General features: G+C 44.5%; 1 protein-coding gene across 1 annotated transcript in view; it reads left to right on the top strand.

Moving 5' to 3' along the window:
* LRP2 (LDL receptor related protein 2) overlaps positions 1-27,895 on the top strand; it is a 375,159-nt gene that overhangs the window by 274,144 nt on the left and 73,120 nt on the right. The window contains exons 53-59 of the mRNA XM_073634007.1: positions 815-1,038; positions 10,913-11,090; positions 13,100-13,296; positions 14,536-14,781; positions 17,132-17,260; positions 18,494-18,613; positions 21,615-21,731. Coding sequence (XP_073490108.1) covers positions 815-1,038; positions 10,913-11,090; positions 13,100-13,296; positions 14,536-14,781; positions 17,132-17,260; positions 18,494-18,613; positions 21,615-21,731 — 1,211 coding nt within the window. The remainder of the gene's footprint in view (positions 1-814; positions 1,039-10,912; positions 11,091-13,099; positions 13,297-14,535; positions 14,782-17,131; positions 17,261-18,493; positions 18,614-21,614; positions 21,732-27,895) is intronic.

Raw genomic sequence — 27,895 nt, 5'->3', positions numbered from 1 at the left:
TGCATTACCTTAAAAACCATTTAGAGTAATAATGAAACAATAAAAAACCAAGGCCTCACTGAACAGAAGAAACAGAAGTGAGTCATGCTTGTACCTAAGCATTTATAGCCTTGTGGCTTTTGTGAGTGTATACACTTCAATCGTTTAGTTAATAAAGGTTTTCTAAGGTGATGCATGAAGGCTGTAGCACCCTTCTTGTTATTTTTGTTGATTAGAAGTAAAGATTCCCCTATTGGAAGGGTGTGGCATAGCCCAAAGTATTGCCTGTTACCATATTGAAGTTTCTGGTTATTAAGGCCTGGTTCACACCTATGGAGGTCGCAGTTTGCATATTCCAGGTGCATTTTGCTTTTTTCAATACACGTTTTTGATCCATTGAAGTCTATGGAACCAAAAACCAGAAAAGTCCCTGGCCTTTTCCATAAAATGCACAGATGTGAACGTGACCCATAGGAAACTATGTTAAATGGACTGCAATTGGTTTTTGCAAAACTGAAAACGCACTAAAAAATGCATAGGTGTGAACCAGGCCTAAATTTTCTGCTTCCAGGCTGCCTGTTTTTGTTTCAGGACTTTATGTGAAATCCCTGTTTCATTACAATGTATTATTATGTAATAGCACTTTTTGTCCAGACCTTCATCTGTGTAATCGGATTACTTGTGTTAAAACAGAACACCATGAGGTTTTATTAGTATTATGTTGTTTTAATCTGGCACTGTTTGTACCTGGTTTTTGCAGCCAGGAGTCTGAGTGAACAGGTCTATATGAGTTAGATGTTAGCCTCAGTAATCTTTCTTGCTTACTATCCTGTAGATTCTCTGATCTGGATGGCCAACACCGACATGCAGTGTTCGATGGCACTCTGCCACACCCTTTTGCAATCACTGTATTTGAAGACACCATATATTGGACTGACTGGAACACCAGGACAGTGGAGAAGGGAAACAAGTATGATGGGTCCGGGAGAACCATGCTGGTCAATACCACCCACAGGCCCTTTGATATTCACGTTTATCATCCATACAGGCAGCCTATTAGTAAGTACAGTCTTTTTTTTGTAATATTAGTAGTTATTTTATTGTATTAACTTACATAATTTGGTATATCACTAATAGATTGAGGACCCCTTCAATTGAATGTCTTCCTTATAGGGCTGCCACAGAAGTTGAAGTATATAAATAAAAATAAAAAACATATATATAACTCTTATGCAACCATGGCCGCTGCTGTGGCAGCCCTGTGAGACATTAGAGGTCTGTAGTAATTATTTTTGTTTGTTTGAATGTTTTCTGTCTATTAGAGGAATGGGCTTTGAGGTCTGTTCATTTTTTGTCGCTGTAATAGATTATTTGCTGTGGGCAAGTTCTAGGGATGAGAGGACTGATTTGATCAAAATTGGGTATGTTGAGAAATTCAGTTTATGTTAAAGTGTACGTAAACCCTAACTTATATTAATTGCCTCCTTTTGGTTTGTAAAATATGAGTGTTTTTTTTTTAATCTGTTCCATAAGTTCCAAAAAATTCTTGTTGATCCTGAATGAAATCCAACGCTGTCCTATGTTTTCTCAAACATTTTTATCAGCCCTGTGGACTACAGAACACCTCTACCTATAGTATGCTAAGGAGATAAGGGGAGGGGAGGTGACAACACTGCTCCTTCACAGATAAAGTATAGTGAGTAATCGCTGGCACCCTAGGGTAGGAAGTGTTTTTACTGTCAGGATCACCAGGAAAAACAGAAACAGGAATGAGTTCAAATTACAATATTTTTCTTTCTACAGTGAGGGGGGAAAAGTATTTGATCTGCTGATTTTGTAAGTTTGCCCACTGACAAAGAAATGATCAGTCTATAATTTAGATTTTTGGTAGATTTATTTAAACAGTGAGAGACAGAATAACAACAAAAATACCCAGAAAAAAGCATTTCAAAAAAGTTATAAATTGATTTGCATTTTAATGAGTGAAATAATTATTTTACCCCTTCGCAAAACATGACTTAGTACTTGGTGGCAAAACCCTTGTTGGCAATCACAGAGGTCAGATGTTTCTTGTAGTTGGCCACCAGGTTTGCACCCATCTCAGGAGTAGGGATGAGCTTCGTGTTCGAGTCGAACCCATGTTCGACTCGAACATCGGCTGTTCGATCGTTCGCCGAATTGCGAACGATATGGGCCGTTCGCGCCAAATTCGTGTGGCGCGTCACGGCCCATAATTCACTGCGGCATCGCAGTGCATTGCTTGCTGATGATTGGCCAAGCATGCACTATGACCCGCATGCTTGGCCAATCACAGCGCCGCCTTAACAGAGAGCCATAATTGGCCAAAGCCAAGGAGGCTTTGGCCAATTATGGCTCAGGGGATTTAGTACACGCCCCACACTATATAAGGCCGCCTGCACGGCGGCCCTGTGCAGTGTGTTCCGGTGTGCTTAGAGAGAGAGAGAGGGACAGTGTCATTTCATTTGAGTTAGCTAGATTAGGCAGGACAGTCAGTCAGTTAGCTGCACTTAAAGTGTATTGTGTATATATATGCATCCCAGGTGTTGCATATATATATATATATATATACACTGTATTCAGTTTAGCTAGATCCGTTCCTGTTATCTTCTAGACTATTTACATTTAGTGCAGTGCGTCCTGCTCACAGTGTTCAGCTAGATCCGTTCCTGTTATATTCCTACTGACAGGCAGGCTTGTCTTGTTACAGTATTTTGAAGAAAATTACTGGTGTTCTTTTGATCCTATTAGTACCACAGTCAGGCAGCTAGACTATTTACATTTAGTGCAGTGCGTCCTGCTCACAGTGTTCAGCTAGATCCGTTCCTGTTATCTTCTTACTGACAGGCAGGCTTGTCTTGTTACAGTATTTTAAAGAAAATTACTGGTGTTCTTTTGATCCTATTAGTACCACAGTCAGGCAGCTAGACTATTTACAGTTAGTGCAGTGCGTCCTGCCCACAGTGTTCTGCTAAACCTACAAGTAAGTGGGGTGCATCCTGCTCACAGTGTTCAGCTAAACCTACAAGTTAGTGGGGTGCGTCCACCTCACAGTGTTCAGCTAAACCTACAAGCTAGTGGGGTGCGTCCTGCTCACAGTGTTCAGCTAGATCCGTTTCTGTTATCTTCTTACTGACAGGCAGGCTTGTCTTGTTACAGTAAATACAGCTACCTGAAGAAAATTGCTGGTGTTCTTTTGATCCTATTAGTACCACAGTCAGGCAGCTAGACTATTTACAGTTAGTGCAGTGCGTCCTGCTCACAGTGTTCTGCTAAACCTACAAGTTAGTGGGGTGCGTCCACCTCACAGTGTTCAGCTAAAGCTACCTGTAGAAGGTTGGTGGTGTTCTCATACTACAGGCAGGCAGTTGATTTTGCTAGCTGCAGTATCAGTACATATATATATATATATATATATATATCCCAGCTTAGTGCAGCTACAGGCCATTAGTATGTCTGGAAGGCCAAGAAGGAGAGGCAGACAGTCACAAGCCAATAAGAGAGGGCAAGCAGGCTCTGTGTCTAGTGCTGGTCGTGGAGACGGTGCATCCTCATCAGCAAGTGGCCATGGTACACGCTTGGCCTTTTTTTCGGCAGCTGGCCATGTTGAGCCGCAACATGCGGAAGACTTGGTCGAGTGGATGACCAAGCCGTCCTCATCCTCCTCATCCTCTCTCACCCATGCCCAGGGTACTTTGTCTGGCAAAGCAGCGGCCTCTTCCCTCGGCTCAATGTCATCAGTGACTCCTTCCCTAGCCCCACCATGTCCTCCTGAGGAGTCCCTCGAACTGTTTGACCACAGTGTTGGGTACATGCTCCAGGAGGATGCCCAGCGTTTGGAAGGCTCTGATGATGATACTGAGCTCGATGAAGGCAGTAACACGAGCACGGACAGAGGGGGTGCCCAAGAAGGACAGCAATCTGGCAGTCATGCTCCCCCTGCTGCAGCATACTGCCAGGTTTGCTCCAGTGATGAGGAGGGAGGGGATGATGAGGTCACTGACTCAACGTGGGTGCCTGATAGGAGAGAGGAGGAGGAGGAGGCGGCACATCACCAACGAGGCAGGATGCCCTCCAGGGGCCAGCCTAAGGGCAGTACATTGACTGCATCACACCCCAAAGCTCCACATGTGCAGGGCGCTGCAGTCTCTGCGCGTTATTCAAAAAGTTCTTTGGTGTGGGCCTTTTTTGAGACGAGTGCATCAGATCGCACCGCTGCTATTTGCAACATATGTCTCAAGCGTATCTCGCGTGGCCAAAACATCTCCCGCTTGGGTACCACATGCTTGACCAGACATATGTTGACCTGCCATGCAGTTCGTTGGCAAGCGTATCTAAAAGACCCACACCAAAGAACAAAGAGGACCTCTGCTTGCTCCTCATCAGCTGAGATTTCCAACCCCACTAGACCTTCAGTCCTCTCTGAGACCTGCACTGAGAGGAATGAAGGTGTAGAATTAGGTGTGTCACAGCCACGTACTTGTGGGCAATCTGATTTTGGTACACCGACGTCAGATTGTACCAGGCAAATTTCCCTGCCCCAGCTGCTGCACCGCCGAAAGAAGTTTGCTCCCAGCCATCCACATGCCCAACGGTTGAATGCTAGCTTGGCAAAATTGCTAGCACTTCAACTGCTGCCTTTTCAGTTGGTAGACTCTGCCCCCTTCCGTGAGTTTGTGGAATGTGCGGTTCCTCAGTGGCAGGTACCCAAACGCCACTTTTTCTCACGGAAGGCGATTCCGGCTCTCTACCAGCATGTGGAAGGCAATGTCCATGCCTCGCTGGACAGGGCGGTCAGCAGTAAGGTGCATATTACCGCTGACTCATGGTCCAGCAGGCATGGACAGGGACGTTACCTAAGTTTCACGGCGCATTGGGTGACTCTGCTGGCAGCTGGGAAGGATGCAGGACAAGGTGCAGTAGTGTTGGAGGTTGTTCCGCCACCACGCCTCCAAAATGCTAATGATTGTGACACACCTCTCTCCTCCACCCCCTCCTCTTCTTCTTCCTCCATGGCCTCTTCCTCGGAACCAGCGGTGCTCCGTAGTCGTTCAAGGGGCTACGCAAGTACGCAGGCCAAAAGATGCCATGCGGTGCTTGAGCTGGTGTGCTTGGGGGACAGGAGCCACACTGGGGCAGAGGTTCTGTCAGCTCTGCAGGGGCAGGTTCAGAGGTGGTTGACGCCACGCCAACTTAAGGCAGGAATGGTGGTTTGCGACAATGGCACCAACCTCCTCTCTGCCCTCCGACAGGGACAAATGACCCATGTGCCCTGTTTGGCTCACGTCCTTAACTTGGTGGTGCAGCGGTTCTTGGGCAGGTACCCGGGCTTACAGGATGTCCTGAGGCAGGCCAGGAAAGTCTGTGTGCATTTCCGCCGGTCATATAATGCCAGTGCTCGGCTGACGGACCTCCAAAAGGAGTTTAACCTGCCCAAGAACCGCCTAATCTGTGACATGCCCACCAGGTGGAACTCAACGTTGGCCATGCTGCAGCGGCTGCACACGCAGCAGAGGGCCATCAATGAGTACCTGTGCGACTATGGCACCAGGACAGGGTCAGGGGAGCTTGGTTTTTTTTCCCCACGGCTGTGGGCCATGATCAGGGATGCATGCACTGTCCTGTCACCATTTGAGGAGGCCACGAGGATGGTGAGCAGTGACAGTGCATGCATCAGTGACACTGTCCCCCTTGTCCACCTGTTGGAGCACACGCTGCGTGGAATAATGGACAGGGCATTTGAGGCAGAACAGAGGCAGGAAGAGGAGGACTTCCTTAGCTCTCAAGGCCCCCTTTATCCAGACAGTGTTCCTGCGTGCCCGCCGATCACACAGGAAGAGGACGAGGAGGAAGAGGAGGAGGAGGAGGAGGAAGATTGTGTCAGTATGGAGGTGGAGCCTGGCACTCAGCATCAGCAGCAGTCTTTAAGGGATCAGTCCCAAGAAACACATGGACTTGTACGTGGCTGGGAGGAGGTGGCTGCGGACCATGTCGTCCTTAGTGACCCAGAGGACTCCGGACCGAATGCCTCAGCAAACCTACGCTGCATGGCCTCCCTGATCCTGCAAAGCCTGCGTAAGGATCCTCGTATTCGTGGTATCAAGGAGAAGGACCAATACTGGCTGGCAACCCTCCTTGATCCACGTTACAAGGGTAAGGTTGCGGACCTTATCTTGCCATCGCAGAGGGAGCAGAGGATGAAACATCTTCGGGAGGCCTTGCAGAAAGGTCTGTGCAACGCGTTCCCAGAGACTGGGAGGTTACAAACTCCTGTTTCTGGACAACGTGTTGCTGAGGCTTCAGTCAGTCAAAGAAGGAGCGGTGGAGAAGGTGGCCGTCTGACCGATGCGTTCAGACAATTTTTTGGTCCGCAGCCCCAAGGTATGATCGGTTCCAGCAACCATCGCCAGCGTCTGTTTTACATGGTGCAGGAATACCTAGGGGCAAGATCAGACTTGGACACCTTTCCCACCGAAAATCCTCTGGGTTACTGGGTCTTGAGGATGGATCACTGGCCAGAGCTTGCACAGTATGCAATTGAGCTACTGGCCTGTCCTGCATCCAGCGTTCTTTCGGAACGCACATTCAGTGCTGCTGGAGGCGTGGTAACCGATCACAGGGTGCGTCTGTCCACTGACTCGGTCGATCGACTGACCTTCATAAAAATGAATGAGTCTTGGATCACCACCAGCTACCAAGCACCTGATGCTGATGTAACCGAATAATTTTTTTTGAAATCTCAGATCCCTTCAAAGACTGCCTATGCTGATGCTGAGTGACTATCCCTGAGTAATTATCCTCTTCCTCCTCAATCATCACGCTGATAGCTTGTAAGAACATTTTTGGTTCTGGGTGCCACCACCAGTGCCTAAGGCACAATTGTTCAGCCCCTGTTTAACAGGGGCGTGTAATTACGATTTTTGATGTAATACTTTGCAGCAGGGCTCGTTCCTGCATTCCAACTAGAGTGTCTGTGAGGGGTTGCAGTGTTGTGGCACCAGCACCAGTGCCTAAGGCCCAATTTTTCAGCCCTTGTTTAACAGGGGCGTGTAATTACAATTTTTGATGCAATACTTTGCAGCAGGGCTCGTTCCTGCATTCCAACTAGAGTGTCTGTGAGGGGTTGCAGTGTTGTGGCACCAGCACCAGTGCCTAAGGCCTAATTTTTCAGCTCCTGTTCAACAGGGGCATGTAATTACAATTCTTGATCTAATATTTAACAGCAGAGCCCTGTGAGGGCTTACAGTGTTGTGGCCACAGCAACACCTAAGGCCCAAATTTCTGCTGAGTATATAGGGCAGGACCCTACTTTCAAACAACTAACTTACAAACGACTCCTACTTGCAAACGGAAGGAGACAACAGGAACTGAGAATAAATCTACCCCTAGGAAGGGAAATTCTCTCCTGTAAGAGTTAATGTGGGAAAAACATTTCTCCTTTCCACTGATGCTTTCCAATCCATTGGGACAAAAAGTGAGGTGAAATCTTCTGAAGAGGAGGAAAGACAGCAAAACAAATGTCACAGGGGTGATAACCCTTCCCTATGTTTTTCAAAAAGCTTAAAAAAGATTTTTTGGCTGGAGCTAAACACGTTAAAAATGTACCCGTTCAAAATTACAAAGAGATTCTACTTAACAACAAACCTACAGCCTGTATACTGCTGTTCAGAGTATATAGGGCCTGGTGGCCCCACACCTTTCCTTATTTTAATTTGGGTGCGGGGTTCCCCTTAATATCCATACAAGACCCAAAGGGCCTGGTAATGGACTGGGGGGTACCCATGCCGTTTGTCTCACTGATTTTCATCCATATTGCCAGGACCCGACATTACATTAAACCCGCAAGCAGTTTTAAATGAGATTTTTTCCTTTAAAAATGACATTTGGTGCAGGGACTGTTCTAAACACGGGAAACACGCGTCACTTTACAGGCATACTATAGACACCCCTCAGGTACGATATTTAAAGGAATATTTCACTTTTTTTTTTTTTACTTTAAGCATCATTAAAATCACTGCTCCCGAAAAAACGGCCGTTTTTAAAAGTTTTTTTTGCATTGATACATGTCCCCTGGGGTAGGACCCGGGTCCCCAAACCCTTTTTAGGACAATACCATGCAAATTAGCCTTTAAAATGAGCACTTTTGATTTCGAACGTTCGAGTCCCATAGACGTCAATGGGGTTCTAACGTTCGTGCGAACTTTCGGTCCGTTCGCAGGTTCTGGTGCGAACCGAACCGGGGGGTGTTCGGCTCATCCCTACTCAGGAGGGATTTTGTCCCACTCCTCTTTGAAGATCCTCTCCAAGTCATTATGGTTTCGAGGCTGACGTTTGGTTACTTTAACCTTCAGCTCCGTCCACATATTTTCTATGGGATTATGGATTGGATACTGGCTAGGCCACTCCAGGACCTTAATGTGCTTTTTGAGCCACTCCTTCCTTTGTTGCCTTGGCCATGTGTTTTGGGTCATTGAAATGCTGCAACACCCATCCACGACCCATTTTTAATGCCCTGGCTGAGGGAAGAAGGTTCTCACCCAGGATTTGATGGTACATGGCCCCATCCATCATCCCTTTGATGAGGTGAAGTTGTCCTGTCCCCTTAGCAGAAAAACACCCCCAAAGCATAATATGTACACCTCCATGTTTGATGGTGGGGATGGTGTTCTTCGGGACATAGGCAGCATTACTCCTCCTCCAAACAAAGCAAGTTGAGTTGATGCCAAAGAGCTTGATTTTGATATCATTTGGCCACAACACTTTCACCCAGTTCCCCTCTGAAAGATTCAGATGTTCATTAGCAAACTTCAGACGGGCCTGTACATGTGCTTTCTTGAGCATGGAGACCTTGCAGGATTTCAGTCCTTCATGGCATAGTGTGTTACCAATTGTTTTCTTGGTGACTATGGTCCCAGCTGCCTTGAGATCATTGACAAGATTCCTCCTGTGTAGTTTTGGGCTGATTCCTCACTGTTCTCATGATCATTGCAACTCCACAAGGTGAGCTCTTGCATGGAGCCCCAGACCGAGGGATATTGATATTGATTGATATTGTGTTTCTTCAGTTTGCGAATAATCGCACCATTGTCACCCTCTCACCAAGCTGATTGGCGATGGTCTTGTAGCCAATTCCAGCCTTCTGTAAGTCTACACAAGTCCCTGACATCCTTGGACAGCTCTTTGGTCTTGGCCATGGTGGAGAGATTGGAATCTGATTGAATGATTGCTTCTGTGGACAGGTGTCTTTTATGCAGGTAACAAGCTGAGATTAGGAGCACTTTCTTTAAGAGAGTGCTCCTAATCTCAGCTTGTTACCTGTATAGAAGACACCTGGGAGCCAGAAATCTTGCTGATTGTAAGGGGATCAAATACTTATTTCAACTCATTAAAATGCAAATCAATTTATAACTTTTTAAAATGTTTTTTTCTGGATATTTTTGTTGTTATCTGTCTCTCATTGTTAAAATAAACCTACCATTAAAATTATAGACTGATCATTTTTTTGTTAGTGGGCAAATGTACAAAATCAGCAGGGAGTCAAATACCTTTTTCCTTCACTGTATGCTGCTACACTCCTCTACAGGTAAGTAATAGACAGTGTTCTGGGGCAGAGCACAAAGCTTGTGACAGAGAAGAGTGTGAAAATACAGAGAAAAAAAAAGAAAGAGAATGAAGAGCTATGCATATCTTAAGGGGAATGTATACTGTACTTTATATATTCTTAGTTTGTTATAATCAGGACTTTGCCTTTTAATATTTAGAGTTTTTATTTGTAGCAATTTGGTGAAACTCTCAGTTACTTTTTTACTTTTTCCAGGGTCTCCTTATCTCCTTTTTGAAAAAAAAAAAAGCTTGTTGATTATGGAGTTCAATAGCTCAAGCTACATTTTATACCCAAGTCAATAATTAGATAACTCTATGTAGGAGTTTAGTGTTCAAAGCTAACACAAAGTCACATGCTCTCCCATACCGAGAAGTATTGGGTATTTCACATGACTCCAGTCTGCCATGCAGCAGGGGAGGAGAGCAAAGTGAAGATAACGACAGGTAGCAGAGAAGATAGACTATAAAGAGAACCTGTTAATTTTCTAGAAGTGGGCATAATGACTGTAAGCTCCTTGAGGGTAGGGACTGATGTGAATGTACAATGTATATGTAAAGCGCTGCGTAAATTGACGGCGCTATATAAGTACCTGAAATAAATAAAATTAATAAATAATGACCGGTTCACGTTGTATAAAAAAAATATATATTTATATATACATTATATTGTGAGGGGACAGACTCAATAGGTAGTGAAGGCGGTTAACAATGCATGAGACAGGGACACCCAGGAACAGACCAAGCAGGTTTGCCCTGCACTTTTATTCAGCAAGGCAGCAAACAAATACAGTTTCAATGCAGGAGGGCTTTGTACAGCAAGCCCATAGCATAAAACAAGCAAAACATCTGCTCGTCTAAGTAATCAACTAAACTCAGGTCAGTTCCTAACCGACTAGATGCCGCTTAATGGGTTCCCCAAAACACTCAACACATGCACATTTTTAGTGTTCTGTTGTCATTTAGCCTTTTTACCCAGAAGCAGGCTCTCACAACAGAGAGAGCCCTGATCATCAGAAGGGTCGCAGAGATAAAGTCCTGTGCACAGCAGAGACTAATAATGAGGTTTGAATACCAGGTAAGATGTGGACCTAGGAATCAAAGCTTTGACCCACCTAAAGCTCTAAGAAGTCTCAGGACTCTAGGACAGAACTTATTATGATTCTGAAAAAACAAAAACAAGTTGGTTTTCTGCATAAACCCTAAAAGTAATTTCATCTTTAGTTATTAGTCTCATATTCTCATATGTTGGAGTTTTGCATGTCTTTTAATATATTAAATGTTTACAGTGAAATTAAATGGTCTTTTCTTTTAGTGAATAATCCATGTGGCAGAAACAATGGTGGCTGTTCTCACCTGTGTCTAATAAAAGAAGGAGGACAGGGATACACCTGTGAATGCCCAGACAATTTTGTGGCGATGCAATTCGGAAACATAGTACGCTGTCTCCCATCATGTTCCAGTACTCAGTTCCTGTGTGCTGACAGTGAACGGTAGGTTAACGTGTTAATTCTTGGTCATGCTGAATCTTTGAGAGCATAAAGTTTCTTCTGTGTGTTTTTCAGGAACACAAATTTAAAAAAAGTTAAAAAACAATTTTGCTTATACTAGTATCGGTGCCATGCAAATGCTCCGATACTAAAACCAATACCTTAAGAGCTGGTTCACATATATGCAAATTGGATGTCTTTTGAACCGCATCAAATTTGCATGACATGTGAACCTGCAGCCTTTTCAATGGAGGAGGTTCACATTTGTATAGCATGCATTTTTAAAAAGAGTCTGATGATTTTGACTCTGGTTCAGGTGCGATTTCGATTGTCATCCACTTTTGACAATACACACCTGAATCGCACCTGAACTGTTGAACAAAGTCGCAACGGAGGGGGCTAAAATCTCACTGTCAAAACCAGACTGTATATATGTGAACCCTTACAGTTACAGTTCTTTATAATTATACTGTCACATGACACTAAAAATAGGTATCTGTAATTGGTATCGGCGAGTACTTGAGAAAGAGTATCAGTACTCGAACTCGGTCTTAAAAAACATTCCTTTGCCTCAAAAGGAACCCCATTGTTGTGCAGGCTTTCTTCTATGTTCTGCAAATCATCTTGCTTAGATGTTGGGATTAGCACAGCTCCCACTTTTGGCAGTGGTGGCTGGTGCTCCATTTTTTTTTGGGGGGGTGTCAAAGAAACTTGGCCGCCCCCCCTCGGGAAGTCAGCAAGTGTTTGCTGCAGCTCCAGAGGAAAGTTTGCCCCTGAGTCCCCAGCATCAGGCATTTGTTTTTTACTCACAGACCCCTGCTGCGGAGAGGGAGCATGCTCCATGTCCCGTTCGGCCTCTCCTTCTGAGGCCGCCATGCTGCCGGCTCCTATGAGCCGTTTGGGCTGTGCAAAGTTTGCCTAGCGGCGGGAAGCGGAGCTCCCTGTCACCTCGGCCCTTCGGGGACACAGCACAGGCTGTAACGTCTCTACTGGCACAGTTGCTGGTCCCTGATCCCCACTGGAGCTCCCCAGTCAAGCGGCCATACTAACTCGTGATCAAGCTCTGCCCCAACTCCTGGTAAATTGGCTAGGAGGAGATGCAGGAAGACATTAGCAAAATTGAATTTGCTAATGTCACACAAGTGGGTGGGCTGACCCTTTTTGAAGCCAATTAGAGCCTCAGGCTCTAATCACGTGCTTCAAAAAAAAAACAAAAAAAAACCCATTGAAATCCATGCGTCTGGTGCCCTGCATAGAGATTAGGGGTCAGGCGCATTGAGTGGGCTGCCTGCCACTGGCGGTAGGTAGACCCCAGCTCTGTGGCCATGTCTCTGCCCTCTCTCCTCCAGGCCATTCACAAAACACACAGCGGTTGTTTTATTAAAACTGGAGAGTGCAAAACCTGCTGCAGCTGTGTATGGTATCCAATCAACTTATAACATCAGCTTGTTTGATTAAGCTTTGTGAATAAAACCTGGATGCTGATTGGTTTCTATGCACAGCTGCACCAGATTTTGCACTCGGTTTTAGTAAATCAACCCCACAGTCCCATGTTTGGTAGTGCCTAAAAATGTCACAAAATATGTCCCTGTTATAATCTTGCACAACATAAAAACATTTGGGTTTTCTCCTATGAATATAAATGTCATCCAGCTATGCAGCGATTTTATTTTTCTCCTGGGTGTAGTCACCCTTCCCCAGCTTGACCTAGCTGAACACACCTGAAATAGAGAAAAAAACTCACTTCCTATCAATCAATGGAAACTCTCTTTATTTTAATATTTGTAAGGATGGATGAGATTTTTGTTTTGAACTTCCAAACCGGTGTTTGAGGCACTGACATTTTAATTGGGAGAACTGTGTGTATTACTGTTTACCTTCTGCTGTGCAGAGCTAGGTAAAATTCTATATATTATTTTCTCTATTTTATGATTCTGATTTTTTTTTTTTTGTAATTCACATCTGCCAGTTGAGACATACAAAGAAAGTCACATTGTAGTTTTACTTTCCAGATGTATCCCTATTTGGTGGAAGTGTGATGGTCAGCGAGATTGCCGGGATGGCTCAGATGAGCCGTCTTCTTGTCCTCATCGGTATTGCCCCATAGGACAATTCCAGTGCAATGATGGAAACTGTACAAGCACTCACTTCTTGTGTAACATTCAACAAGATTGCCCAGATAATTCTGATGAAGATCAAATACTTTGTGGTATGTAAAGTAAAATGTTGTTTTATTGCCCTCTCATTCAGTATGGTTTTACCATTGAAGCAGTTTAACAGTCTTCCTTTGATGGAAAAGTGATATAGGGGCTCAAATACTTGTTGCATGTTGTGAAGGCCTAAACACTTGGATTAGTTACCTCTGTTGAAGGGGAGGAATCAGGTTTGGATTAGCTGATCCTCCTTTTCAGCCAAGATCACGGGACCAAGTACTAGGACTTGCACACATACAGTATGACTACCACTGGAAGGAACAGTATTTTTTTCAGTAGAGGTAACTATTTCAGCTTATCTGTTACTCTTTATTTTTTCATCCCAGCAAGACTGTTATCACAGCTTTGAGTGTAGCTCCATTTTAAGCTCTAATTATTTTTAAATAGTTAATAAATTTAGGAAAATAAGTCCACAGACAGTCATACATATACAGTAGTATGTGCCAGAAAGAATCCCTTCCTTTCCAGAACTTTAATTAACTACATGCAGTGACTACGCTCACAATAAATTCAGCTTCAGTCAAATAGAAGATGTTCAGAAGATGACACATGGTGTGAGCTGCCATCAAGTAGCTGAGAATTATATTACATGATCAGTTGGGTAGAGTTCTGTTTTCTGCAGTTGTGTGCTGAAGCGAGCACTTGAAGAGTTATGCCCTGTACACATGATCGGACATTCCGACAACAAAATGCACAAATTTTTTCCGACGGATGTTGGCTCAAACTTGTCTTGCATACACACGGTCACACAAAGTTGTCGGAAAATCCGATCGTTCTAAACACGGTGACGTAAAACACGTACGTCGGAACTATAAACGGGGCAGTAGCCAATAGCTTTCGTCTCTTAATTTATTCTAAGCATGCGTGGCACTTTGTGCGTCGGATTTGTGTACACACGATCGGAATTTCCGACAACGGATTTTGTTGTCGGAAAATTTTATAGCAAGCTCTCAAACTTTGTGTGTCGGAAATTCCGATGGAAAATACGTGATGGAGCCCACACACGGTTGGAATTTCCAACAACAAGGTCCTATCACACATTTTCCGTCGGAAAATCCGACCGTGTGTACAGGGCATAAGGGAAAATGTAAACTGTGTTCAGGAAAAGCAGTGATATGTTAGAACGTATTGGCTCTTATTGCACTTTTTCTTTAATAGTCATTTGATACATGACTTTAGCTATGATGTTTTTGCTCATCTATAGCAGTTTAATTTGTTTACTATGCTTCCTACAGCTAATCACCAGTGTGAAGATCATCAGTGGCAATGCGCTAATAAGCACTGCATCCCCGAGGCCTGGCAGTGTGACGGTGAGGATGACTGTGGAGACAACTCAGATGAGGACAGCTCTCACTGTACAACCCGAACCTGCAATCCAGGGCAGTTTAAATGTAATAACGGACGCTGCATACCTCAGAGCTGGAAATGTGATGTGGACGATGACTGTGGGGATCACTCTGATGAACCTATCGAGGAATGCAGTAAGCAAAAAACTGAAGGCCCTAATGTGTTTAGGGTGGCCAAACAAAAAAAAGATCAGGCTGCCTGGCTTGGCTCTGAATTGGGTTTTTGCAACCTGATCTTTCATTTTATATGTAGAAAGTCAAAGTTGACCCATCCTGAAATAATCTGATTCAGTGATCCAAGAAAAGTAATTTTATGATATAGTCATATGCGACCACATCTCCCACATCTCCTATTGTGCCCAGTTGATATTTACACACAAATATGGATTTGTTTTGGTAGGTGTCTGCACCCATGCAGTTTATGAACATGTTAGATTTTAACCTACTTCGTCCAATGCAAAATGGTGCATCCCTGCACTCTATTAATGTGCATCCCACTCACGAGTATATCAAATGGCTTCACCCTGGTTTCCACCCATGGGAGAACACCCTGCTAGAACATTTCACCATACTGCTCTCAATTGGGTGAAACATGTTAGAGGGTTGTTCTCCCATGGGTGGGCGTGACTGTGATTCACATTAACAGAGTGTGGAGATGCACCATTTTGTTGTGGACATATTATCAGAATTGATGAGCCTTGAGGATAGGAACATACTGGGGCATTGGAGTGGTGCTTCATTTCTTTTAGGGTTTATGTGTCTACTTGTCCAATAATTCATAATTTATGACTAAAGATGGGAGGAGTGATTTTGGTAAAACAGATTGTGTTGCAAAGTTTTGGTGTTGGCAAAATTAGCTGAAAATATTATATTTTTCATCTTCATATTCCGAGGGCGTGGGTTGTTTCTGGGCATCTTTAGAGTAGTTTAGTTTATTTTTCATTTAGTGTTCCCTGTATTTGTGTTTTCTTTCAGTGAAGGCTAATGAAGGTCTATTTTTTAGCACAAGAATAGGTGAAAGTAGCTTTGGTCATTCTTAGGTGCCATTTAAAGCCAATTACCTATAAATAAAAAAATGACCCCAATTTTGCTTTCCCTATTGACTTTAATGCATTTTGTCAAAACAGTTACATTTTACCAGAATTTCCAGATTTTTACTAAAATTTTGAGGAGATAAAGTCCCTCAATTTCTGTAGTCCCTAGTTAAGGCTGAATCTTAGTTATTTAATTGCCATCAAAAATGCCTCTATTAGGCATGTGCAGTGTGGAAAAATTTGTTTGTTTTCGTTTGACTTTTTTTTTTTGGGCCATTCGTTATGATCGAAATTCATTTTATCGAATACATTTGTAAAAATCCATAATTCGAAAAGCCAAAAATTAGAAAAGCCCAAGCCAAAAATTTAAAAAAATCTGAAAATAAGAACGAAAATAAAAACAAAAATTCAAAAATCCGAAAATTCCAAAGAATGAAAATCCAAAAATAAGAACGAAAATGAGAAAATCCAAAATAATAACTAACTAGCTAATAATAACTAATTTTTAAATAACGTAACAAATACAAATTTATTGAAAGTTACTAAATATCCAAAATAACGAATGCCTCATGTAAACAGATGGAACGTAACAAATGAATAATAATACATAAAAATGTTTTTTATTATCAATATGTTACTTTCCAATCATTTAGATGTGGCATTCCTTATTTCGGATAATTTTTTAACTTTGGTTAAATTTGTATTCGTTGCAACAGCCAAATTTGAAAGGAAATTCCAATACCAATAATTTAATAGTTAGTAATAGTTATTATTAGTTAATTATTTAGGATTTTCGGGTTTTCAAATTTTTGGATTTTCATTCTTATTTTCAAATTTTTGGATTTTCGAATTTTGGATTTTTGAATTTCGGATTTTCAAATTCTCGAAATTTTAGAATTTTTGAATTTTCTAAATTTTTGAATTTCGAATTTTAAAACTTCGTATTTTCGAATTTCAGATTTTTAGTTCTTTCAAAATTTCGAATTTTAGATTTTAATTTTTTTTAACTTTCGAAACTTCGGAAAAATTCCTTAGACGGGTTTTTGTTAATTCAAATATTTCCGAATTAATAAATTTGATGAATTTCATCGAAAAACGAATTCGGAACGAAACAAATTGCACATGTCTAGCCTCTATGGCATGCTTTTGCTGAGAGTCTCTTTCAGACTTTATGTATGTAATTATGTTCTAGAGAAATCAAAAGGCTGGGAAAAAAACCCATCTACTAATATATTAATATGGGTTACCCTTTGAACATTGATGCCCTTTTATTTATTCAGTCAATGCTCTATATATAGAAGGCTTCATTACTGCTTTGCTATAAGGGACTATGAAAGTGCTGCAGCCATCACATTGTTTATTGGTTCTGGATCCTTAGAAATGGCAATTTAGCAGTTAAAAAATATCCTTATACTTAATATTTAGAAATACTGCTAACATCTTTCTCCTAGTGGGCCCTGCTTACCGCTGCGACAATCACACTGATTTTGACTGCAAGACAAACTACCGTTGTATCCCACTCTGGGCTGTGTGCAATGGTTATGATGACTGCAGGGATAACTCTGATGAGCAGAATTGTGGTAAGTTAGCTATTGTTAGAGAATCAAGCATATTATATCTTTGTTGTTTTAATAGAATCGCACCAATTAACCACTTACTGGGCACTTTTACCCCCTTCCTTCCCAGGCCAATTTTCAGCTTTCAGCATTCTTGCACTTTCAATAAGAATTGCGCGGTCATGCAACACTGTACCCAAATTAAATTGTTATCACTTTGTTCACACAAATAGAGCTTTCTTTTGGTGGTATTTATTCACAAATCAGTTTTTTATTTTTTGCGATATAAGCGAAAAAATTAGCGGAAGTTTTGGGAAAAAATTTTTTTTTCTACTTTCAGTTCTAAAAGCAGCGATCTGCTCTCCTCTCCTCACTGACAACTTCCGTGTGAGGAGAGGAGAGCCGATCGCCTAGCAACCAGCTCTCTATTTACATCACATGACTGATGTGATTGGACACAGCCATCATGTGATCAGGGGGGACAATCACAGAGCCCTCCTGGCGATCGGAGATGCGCCGTGTCCCGGTGACACAAGCGCATCAGGATCGCGCCCCGCGCGCGCGATCCCCCTCCTTCTGAGGGACGTTCCTGAACGTCCACTCAGAAAGAGGAAGGCCGTATATGTGCATTGGCCAGGTGGGAGGTGGTTAAGCAGATTTGCAATTATTGCTTTTATATTTCCACTTTCCTGTACATATGCACGTCCCCAACCCACCATCTCCCGCAGAGATGAGACATGAGCATATACATTTAAAGAGCCCATAGATAACTAGATAATCATTCTTTCCATACTTGCTCTGTGTCACAAACTGCATATTGGATCTGATACAGTAACAGTCAGTGCTATTATATTTTTCACTTTCTTATTAAAGTTGGTAATCTATCCAACATCATAAATTCAGAATTAGCTCAAAACTCATTTACAGGATATAGTACAAAGTTCACAGAAAGTATCAAAGTGAATTCTTTGCATACAGGTATATTAATGGGATGTGTTCTCGTGTTGCTTGAGCTACAGATTTTCTATTATTGTTGAAATAAAATATAATTATGCTGTCAGTTTGTAATCCACAGTTATTAGTTTATACATATGAAGAGAGTTCAGTGGTTTCCCTTACAGGGAGATCTTACAATATTGACTCTGAGAGGCTGTATGCCAATGATCATTAAACCATTTAGGGCTTAACAAAATACTTGTTTAATCGTTATGGTGGTGGAGCCAACAAATCCTAACCATGAATGATTGGAATTTGCAGAACAAAGAACATGCGATCCACGTGGAGATTTTCGCTGTGAAAATCATCGTTGTATTCCTTTGCGTTGGAAGTGTGATGGCGACAATGACTGCGGAGACGGATCTGATGAACGCAACTGCAGTAAGAAATATTGGTCCAGTTGGAGGTTTTATGCTTTTTTTGTAATGTTTGAAGCCTCTTCACAACAATAACCCCCTTCCCCTTACTAGTAGAAGAGCTGCAGACACTATATGTACAGCAGAACCAATTCATTGATGTAGGTTTAATATGACTATAGGCAGTGGCGACAGGTGGTAATTTTTTTGGGGGACATCATCACCACCCCCTGGTTTGTCGGGTCTGGAGCACTTACCCCATCTATGGTGGGCAGCGCTTCTCCCGGGTGGCTTCCCCTGCTTGGAAATTGGGACTCTTCTCTTTTCGGCCAATGTGAAAACGGGTCTCGAATATTAATTCGCTGTTGTAACACCTGGGTGGGCTCATGGCGCAATTCTCTGCACCACGAGCCCACCCTATTTTGAAGCCTATTAGAGGCTCTGGCTCTAATCAGGTGCTTCAAAAAAAACCCCAGCCACTGTATTTCATGCGCCCAGTGTCCTGAAAGGGGCCGGACGCATGAATAGGGGGTAGTGGCCGTGGATCATAAAGGATTAATTAGGATGTGGCAGCCGTGGATAGATGGGTCGGTGCCCGGGTGCTCTTAATTGACGGGCCGCCACTGTCTATAGGAGCAATTGGCAGCAAAGAGCCAAGATGGACTTCTCATTTCATATCTCCAAAGGAGGCTGCTATTTGAGATAAGATTCAAGATTCCTGTTGGTGTTCTATCGAGAAATGCCCGCCGTCTAAAAATGCCTCTGATGGGTCTGCACACGCGCAGTAAGCAACGTCACTCCAGCTGATATGTTGATCAGCTGGCGTGACGTCAACATGGCGCATGCGCAGATAGTTGCAGGCAGTATCCGACGATCTCCTAAGCGCCGAGGGAGAATGTAATTGTCAGATTCTGCCTTGCTGTTGCGGGGCGGGTGTGTTAAAGGGGGGTTTGTGTGTGTTTTAACCTGCCCCTAGACACAGCCAAAACACGCTGTTTAACACACTCAAGCCGCCGTGCAACAGACAGAAAACACGCCGTTCAATACAGCCAAAACCCGCCCCACAACAGTGAGGCAGAATCTGACAACTTTATTTTCTCTCTGCGCTTAGCAGATCATCAGATACTGCCTCCCACGATCTGCGTACGCGCAGTATTGACGTTACGCCAGCTGATTAACATAGCTGGATGAGTGGCGTTGCCTACTGCATATGAGCAGACCCATCGGAGGCATTTTTCGACGGAACACCGGCATTAGAATTCACCAGGCATCAGCCAACATAGTGTATGTCCCAAGGCTGGTCATACACAGAATGAATTTTAACCTGTGTATGGCCAACCCCACTTGACAGAAGACGATTGATTGATCGACTTCTGTTGAAGGAACAATTTTTGCTGATCAGCATCTGTAACCAATCAGCTGCACCTGCTAATCAATGTATTCTGACAGTGGCGGGTGCTGCTGTCAGAATACATTATCCTGATGGGGGGTTTCCTCCATCCACATTGTTTGTGTGGATAGAAGAATCTCTGCTGGTGGAAGGAAAAAAAAAAAAAAAGAAGAAAACTAACGTTTTCTAATGTATGTTTAGCTTTAGAATGATAACAGCAGCACTAGGTGCAGATGGGGTAATGTCAGCATTTACAAATGAAACCAAAATCATAGTAAATGTGCATCCAATGTCAACTTAAAAGAAACTAAACTTGGCGATACTCAACTCTCCTTTAATGGTCCCATGCCTGTGAGGTCCCTTGCCGGTGTTCTGCCGAGAAAGTTCCCCTCGGCAGATAAGGACCCCCCCTCTACTGCGCAGCACAGCGCTTGCGCAGTAGGAGCCGGCGGAAATAGCCGAAGGCGAATAGTTGTAAATCAGCTGTACACGGCGCCTGTAAGAGGGCCCCTCGCGGGCTCGCTTCGCTCGCCATGATTTGGGCAGGGCCTCGCTTCGCTCGGCACTTTTTTGTTCTCCCTCTAGGTCCACTTGGATGGTGGGTCTTGAACCTGGACCCAGGGCGCAGGCGCCGTGTACAGCTGATTGAAGGTTTTCAGCTTCGGCTATTTTCGGCGACTCCTTAGTCGTTCGTACTGCGCAAGCGCTGCGCCTGCGCAGTACAGGGGGGTTCTTATCCGCCGGGGGAACTTTCTCGGCAAGACACCGGCACCAACATCTTCCCCCCAGCTTCTTCCAGGTGCTAATCGTTGGTCATCTTGATTGGCCGGCACAGAATGACATCACCCCTGTGCACGCACACAACCACTGTGCTGGAAAGTAAACTGAGCTGCTCATGTGCAGCTCAGTGTACATTCTACTGAAGACTGTGAGCAGGCAGGCAGATTTATTTTCTTGCAGGCAGGTAGATTTATTTTCATGTTTATTTTCTGTGAGCAGGTAGGCTTATTTTCAACTCTAGTGAAACTAGAGTCTTAATTTTAGACACTAGTTCCACTTTAAATTTAATGTGATAAATCCCTTTAGGAAACAGTGCCAAATCACTGGGATTGCAAGTGTACCATTGCCCTCAATACAAAAACACAAATGTTCCTTAGAACTGGATTCCTGATTGAAAAACAGTTTACACAGATATGTTAAGTGATGAACATGTGGCAAAATCCAGCTGACGTGAGTGGTGGAAAATGGAAGGGAAGAGACTGATTTTCAAATTGATTACTAACCACTATATATAATATATGTATATATTCTTCTTAGTTTCTAGTAAGGATGAGCTCTGGCGTGTTCGCGTGCTGCAAATGCCGAGCCCGCCAGGAAGTCGGCAATGTGCTGCACTAATCACAGGCAGTGAGATATTTCCCCATCTATGCAGCCGCACATCGGGAAATGTCTCACCCTCTTGTGATTAGCGCTGTGCAGTGCTGAGTTCCTGGCGGGCTCAGCACGTGCAGCATGCGAACACGCTGGAGCTCATCCTTAGTTTCTAGCCTACAGCTTTTCCTGCAGTGCATAAGGGCAATGCAGTGCATGTTTCAGTGCATGTATTCACGTATTCTATTAAAAAAATTCCTTGTAGGTCCTCGGGAGTGCACAGAAAGTGAATTTAAATGTGATAATCTGCACTGCATTCCCAGCCGCTGGCTCTGTGACCACGATAATGACTGCGAAGATAACTCAGATGAAAGAGACTGTGGTATGTACATAAAACATGGTTCATGGGGATACAAAGTAAATTCCATATAGTTTCATAGTTGGTAAGGTTGAATAAAGACACTAGTCCATCCAGTTCAACCATATGATGTATATACAGTATATACAGTGCCTTGAAAAGGTATTCATACCCCTTGACATTCTCCACATTTTGTCATGTCACAACCAAAACACGTAAATGTATTTTATTGGGATTTTATGTCATAGACCAACACAAAGTGGCACATAATTGTGAAGTGGAGGGAAAATGATGAATGGTTTTCAAAATTTCTTACAAATAAATATCTGAAAAGTGTGGTGTGCATTCGTATTCAGCTCACTTTACTCTGATAACGCTAACTAAAATCTAGTGGAGCCAATTGCCTTCAGAAGTCACCTAATTAGTAAATAAAGTCCACCTGTGTGTAATTTATTCTCAGTATAAATACAGCTGTTCTGTGAAGCCCTCAGATGTTTTTAAAGAATCTTAGTGAACAAACAGCATCATGAAGGCCAAGTTACACACCAGACAGGTCAGAGATAAAGTTGTGGAGAAGTTTAAAGCAGGGTTAATTTTTAAAAAATATACCAAGCTTTGAACATCTCACAGAGCACTGTTCAATCCATCATCCGAAAATGGAAAGAGTATGGCACAACTGCAAATCTACTAAGACATGGCCGTCCACCTAAACTGACAGGCCGGGCAAGGAGAGCATTAATCAGATAAGCAGCCAAGAGGCCCATGGTAACCCTGGAGGAGCTGCAGAGATCCACAGCTCAGGTGGGAGAATCTGTCCACAAGACAATTATTAGTCGTGAACTCCACAAATCTGGCCTTTATGGAAGAGTGGCAAGAAAAAACAAGAAGAAAGCCATTGTTGAAAGAAAGCCATAAGAAGTCCCGTTTGCAGTTTGCGAGAAGGCATGTGGAGCACACAGTAAACAAGTGGAAGAAGGTGCTCTGATCAGATGAGACCAAAGTTATACTTTTTGGCCTAAAAGCAAAACGCTATGTGTGGCGGAAAACTAACACTGCACATCACCCTGAACACACCATACCCACCATAAAACATGGTGGTGGCAGCATCATGTTGTGGGGATGCTTTTCTTCAGCAGGGACAGGGAAACTGATCAGAATTGATGGGAAGGCGGATGCAGCCAAATACAGAGCAATCTTAGAATAAAACCTGTTATGCCGCGTACACACGGTCGGACTTTTCGTCTACAAAAGTCCAACGGACGCCGACGGACTAAAGCTGGCTGGTAATCCGTTCGTGTGTGGGCTTCTCCGGACTTTCAGCAGACTTTTTCAGCCTCAAATCCGATGGACTTTAGATTTGAAACATGCTTCAAATCTTTACGTCGTAACTACGACGGACCCGAAATCCGCTCGTCTGTGTGCTAGTCCGACGGACAAAAACCCATGCTAGGGCAGCTATTGGCTACTGGCTATGAACTTCCTTATTTTAGTCCAGTGTACGTCATCACGTACGAATCCGTCGGACTTTTGTATGGTCGTGTGTAGGCAAGTCCGTTCGTTAGAAAGTCTGCTGCAAGTCCGCCGAAAGTCCGCCGGAAGTCTGTCGGACAGGCTGTCGGACTTTTGTAGACGAAAAGTCCGACCGTGTGTACGCGGCATTAGAGTCTGCAAAAGACTTGAGACAAGGGCAAAGGTTCACCTTCCAGCAGGACAACGACCCTAAACATGTAGCCAGAGCTACAATGGAATGGTTTAGATCGAAGCATATTGATGTGTTAGAATGGCCCAGTCAAAGTCCAGACCTAAATCCAATTAAGAATCTGTGGCAAGGCTTAAAAATTGCTGTTCACAGACACTCTCCATCCAATCTGACAGAGCTTGAGATATTTTGCAAAAAAGAATGGGCAAAAATTTCACTTTCTTGATGTGTAAAGCTGGTAGAGACATACTCAAAAAGACTTGCAGCTGTAATTGCAGCGAAAGGTGGTTCTACAAAGTATTGACTCAGGGGGGCTGAATACAAATGCATGCCACACTTTTCACATATTTACTTGTAAAAAAATTTGAAAACCATTTATCAATTTCCTTCTACTTCACCTTATTGTGCCACTTTGTGTTGGTCTATCACATAAAATCCCAAAAATAGGTTTGCGTTTTTGGTTGTAACAGGACAAAAAGTGGAAAATGTCAAGGGGTATGGATACTTTTTCAATGCACTAGTTATATAGTGCATGGTAGATGCACCAACTAGAAATAAAGCATTATTGGATCTACTGATTTCCAAGAACACAGACCTGATCACGGATGTGGAAATACGGGGCAATTTAGGTAACAGCGATCTCTCAATTGGCTTCAGTATAATGCCGCGTACACACGGTCGGACTTTCTATCCTACTTGGTCCGGCACACTTTCCGACGGACTTTGTCCGCCAGGTGCGCCGGACTTTAAAACGGACGGACTTGCCCACACACGACCGGACTTTCCAGCGGGCTAAGTCCGCCCGTCTTTCCGACGGACTTTCGCCGGAGTTTCGGCGGACTTTCAGAATGAACGGACTTGCCCACACACGGACAAGTCCGTTCATTTTGAACGTGACTCAGGTGCGACGGGACTAGAAAAGGATGTCAATCTTGCCGCTTTTATCGGCGAGATTGACACCTTGCGAGCCCCGTCGCGGGGCATACCAGGCCCTTAGGTCTGGTATGGATTATAAAGGGAACCCCCTACGCCGAAAAAACGGCGTGGGGTCCCCCCTAAAATCCATACCAGACCCCGATCCGAGCACGCAGCCTGGCCGGTCAGGAAAGGGGGTGGGGACGAGCGAGCGCCCCCCCCCTCCTGAACCGTACCAGGCCGCATGCCCTCAACATGGGGGGTGGGTGCTTTGGGGGAGGGGGGCGCCCTGCGGGGCCCCCCACCCCAAAGCACCTTGTCCCCATGTTGATGAGGACAAGGGCCTCTTCCCGACAACCCTGGCCGTTGGTTGTCGGGGTCTGCGGGCGGGGGCTTATCGGAATCTGGGAGCCCCTTTAATAAGGGGGCCCCCAGATCCCGGCCCCCCACCCTATGTGAATGAGTATGGGGTACATGGTACCCCTACCCATTCACCTAGGGAAAAAAGTGTAAGTAATAAAACACACTACACAGGTTTTTAAAATATTTTATTAAACAGCTCCGGGGGGGGATCTTCCTCCGGCTTCGGGGGTCCCTCCGCTTCATCTTCTCCCGGCATCCGGTTGGTTCTTCTCCCGGTGTTCCAGTTCTTCGGCCGGCTCCTCTGCTGTCTTCAGGTAGCTCTCTTGCCAGCAGAGGTCCGGACTCCTGGGCTTCTGGGCTTCTGGGCTTCGCTTCTCTTCTCTTCTCTTCTCCAGATGTTGACACGACGCTCTCTCCGGCTGGACTGCTCTCCGAGGGCTGCGTTGTGACTTATATAGGCGGAGACCAAGCCCCCTTTTGATGTCACAGTCCCTGGGCATGCTGGGACTGTGACGTTTTAGGGGGCGTAGTCAACATCACCCAGTGACCACGCCCCCTAAAACGTCACAGTCCCAGCATGCCCAGGGACTGTGACATCAAAAGGGGGCGGGGTCTCCGCCTATATAAGTCACAACGGAGCCCTCAGGGAGCAGTCCAGCCGGAGAGAGCGTCGTGTCAACATCTGGAGAAGAGAAGAGAAGAGAAGAAGCCCAGAAGCCCAGAAGCCCAGGAGTCCGGACCTCTGCTGGCAAGAGAGCTACCTGAAGACAGCAGAGGAGCCGGCCGAAGAACTGGAACACCGGGAGAAGAACCAACCAGACGCCAGGAGAAGATGAAGCGGAGGGACCCCCGAAGCCGGAGGAAGATCCCCCCCCCGGAGCTGTTTAATAAACTATTTTAAAAACCTGTGTAGTGTGTTTTATTACTTACACTTTTTCCCTAGGTGAATGGGTAGGGGTACCATGTACCCCATACTCATTCACATAGGGTGGGGGGCCGGGATCTGGGGGCCCCCTTATTAAAGGGGCTCCCAGATTCCGATAAGCCCCCGCCCGCAGACCCCGACAACCAACGGCCAGGGTTGTCGGGAAGAGGCCCTTGTCCTCATCAACATGGGGACAAGGTGCTTTGGGGTGGGGGGCCCCGCAGGGCGCCCCCCTCCCTCAAAGCACCCACCCCCCATGTTGAGGGCATGCGGCCTGGTACGGTTCAGGAGGAGGGGGGGGGGGCGCTCGCTCGTCCCCACCCCCTTTCCTGACCGGCCAGGCTGCGTGCTCGGATCGGGGTCTGGTATGGATTTTAGGGGGGACCCCACGCCGTTTTTTCGGCGTAGGGGGTTCCCTTTATAATCCATACCAGACCTAAGGGCCTGGTATGCCCCGCGCTCGCCGCAATAGGAAAATGTGTTTTTCCTATTGCAGCGAGCGCGAGATGCAATACCCTGCCTTCGTGTCGTATCTGGTCCGTCGGACCAGCATACACACGAGCGGGCTTTCCGTCGGACCAGCACACACACGAGCGGACTTTCCGCCCGAAACTGAGTCCGGCGGAAAGATTTAAAACTTTCTTCAAATCTAGGTCCGGCGGGCTTTTGGGAAAAAGTCCGCCGGAAAAGTCCGCCGGCGCCTACACACGGGCGGATTGTCCGGCACACTCTGGTCCGCCGGACCAAGTATGCCGGAAAGTCCGACCGTGTGTACGCGGCATAAATCACACAAATAGGAAACATAAGGGGAATACAAAGACACTGAATCTCAAAAGAGCCAACTTCCCTAAACTATGAACCATGCTAGAAGGCATAAATTGGGATAAAATATTAGGAACAAAGAACACGGAGGAGAGATGGGTTTGCTTTAAGAGCATATTATATAAGGGCATTAGCCAATGCATCCCATTGGGTAATAAATTTAAAAGAGCGAACAAAAGTCCTGGATGGCTTAACTCCAATGTAAAAATGCATATAAAAGCAAAGGAGAAGGCCTTCAAAATATACAAGGTTGAGGGATCATCATCAGCATTCAGACTTTATAAAGAATGCAACAAGAAATGTAAGGGTGCAATAGGAACGGCTAAGATAGAACATGAAAGACACATAGCGGAGGTGAGCAAAAAAATCCCAAGAAATTCTTTAAGTATGTAAACAGTAAAAAAGGGAGGACAGACCATATTGGCCCCATAAAGAATGAGGAAGGAAATCTGGTTGCAAAGGATGTGGAGATGGCTAAGGTATGGAATTTATTCATCTCAGTCTCCACGAGGGAATCGGGGGGGCTTCAGTAACCAAAACTGCAGTGTTTATCCTCATGACACATCACAGGAAGCACCTCCATGGTTAACAGAGGACAGAATTAAAATTAGACTTGGGAAACTTAACATTAATAAATCACCGGGACCAGATGGCTTGCACACGAGGGTACTTAGGGAACTCAGTCGAGTAATTACCAGACCATTGTTCCGAATTTTTACTGACAGTCTACTGACTGGAATGGTACCTGTTGATTGAAGAAAAGCTAATGTAGCACCAATAATTAAAAAGGGCCCAAAATACATCCCTGGGACAGACCAGTTAGCCTAACATCAATAGTATGTAAACTCTTGGAGGGGATGATAAGGGACTATATACAAGATTTTAGTAATGAGAATGGTATCATTAGCAGTAATCAGCATGGATTCATGAAGAATCGTTCTTGCCAAACCAATCTATTAACCTTCTATGAGGAGGTGAGTTGCCATCTAGATAAAGGAAGGCCCGTAGACGTGGTGTATCTGGATTTTGCAAAAGCATTTGACACAGTTCCCCATAAACATTTACTGTACAAAATAAGATCTGTTGCCATCGACCATAGGGTGAGTACATGGATTGAAAACTGGCTACAAGGGTGAATTCAGAGGGTGGTGATAAATGGGGAGTACTCAGAATGGTCAGGGGTGGGTAGTGGGGTCCCCCAGGGTTCTGTGCTGGGACCAATCCTATTTAATTTGTTCATAAACGACCTGAAGGATGGGGTAAATAGTTCAATCTTTGTATTTGCGGACGATACTAAGCTAAGCAGGGCAATAACTTCTCCGCAGGATGTGGAAACCTTGCAAAAAGATCTGAACAAATGAATGGGGTGGGCAACTACATGGCAAATGAGGTTCAATGTAGAAAAATTTAAAATAATGCATTTTGGTGGCAAAAATATGAAAATGCAATCTATACACTGGGGGG

Source organism: Aquarana catesbeiana, linkage group LG06 (genome assembly GCF_042186555.1).
Source record: "Aquarana catesbeiana isolate 2022-GZ linkage group LG06, ASM4218655v1, whole genome shotgun sequence".
In the NCBI taxonomy this organism is placed as follows: Eukaryota; Metazoa; Chordata; class Amphibia; order Anura; family Ranidae; genus Aquarana; species Aquarana catesbeiana.
This window is presented reverse-complemented; position numbering and strand designations above follow the sequence as displayed.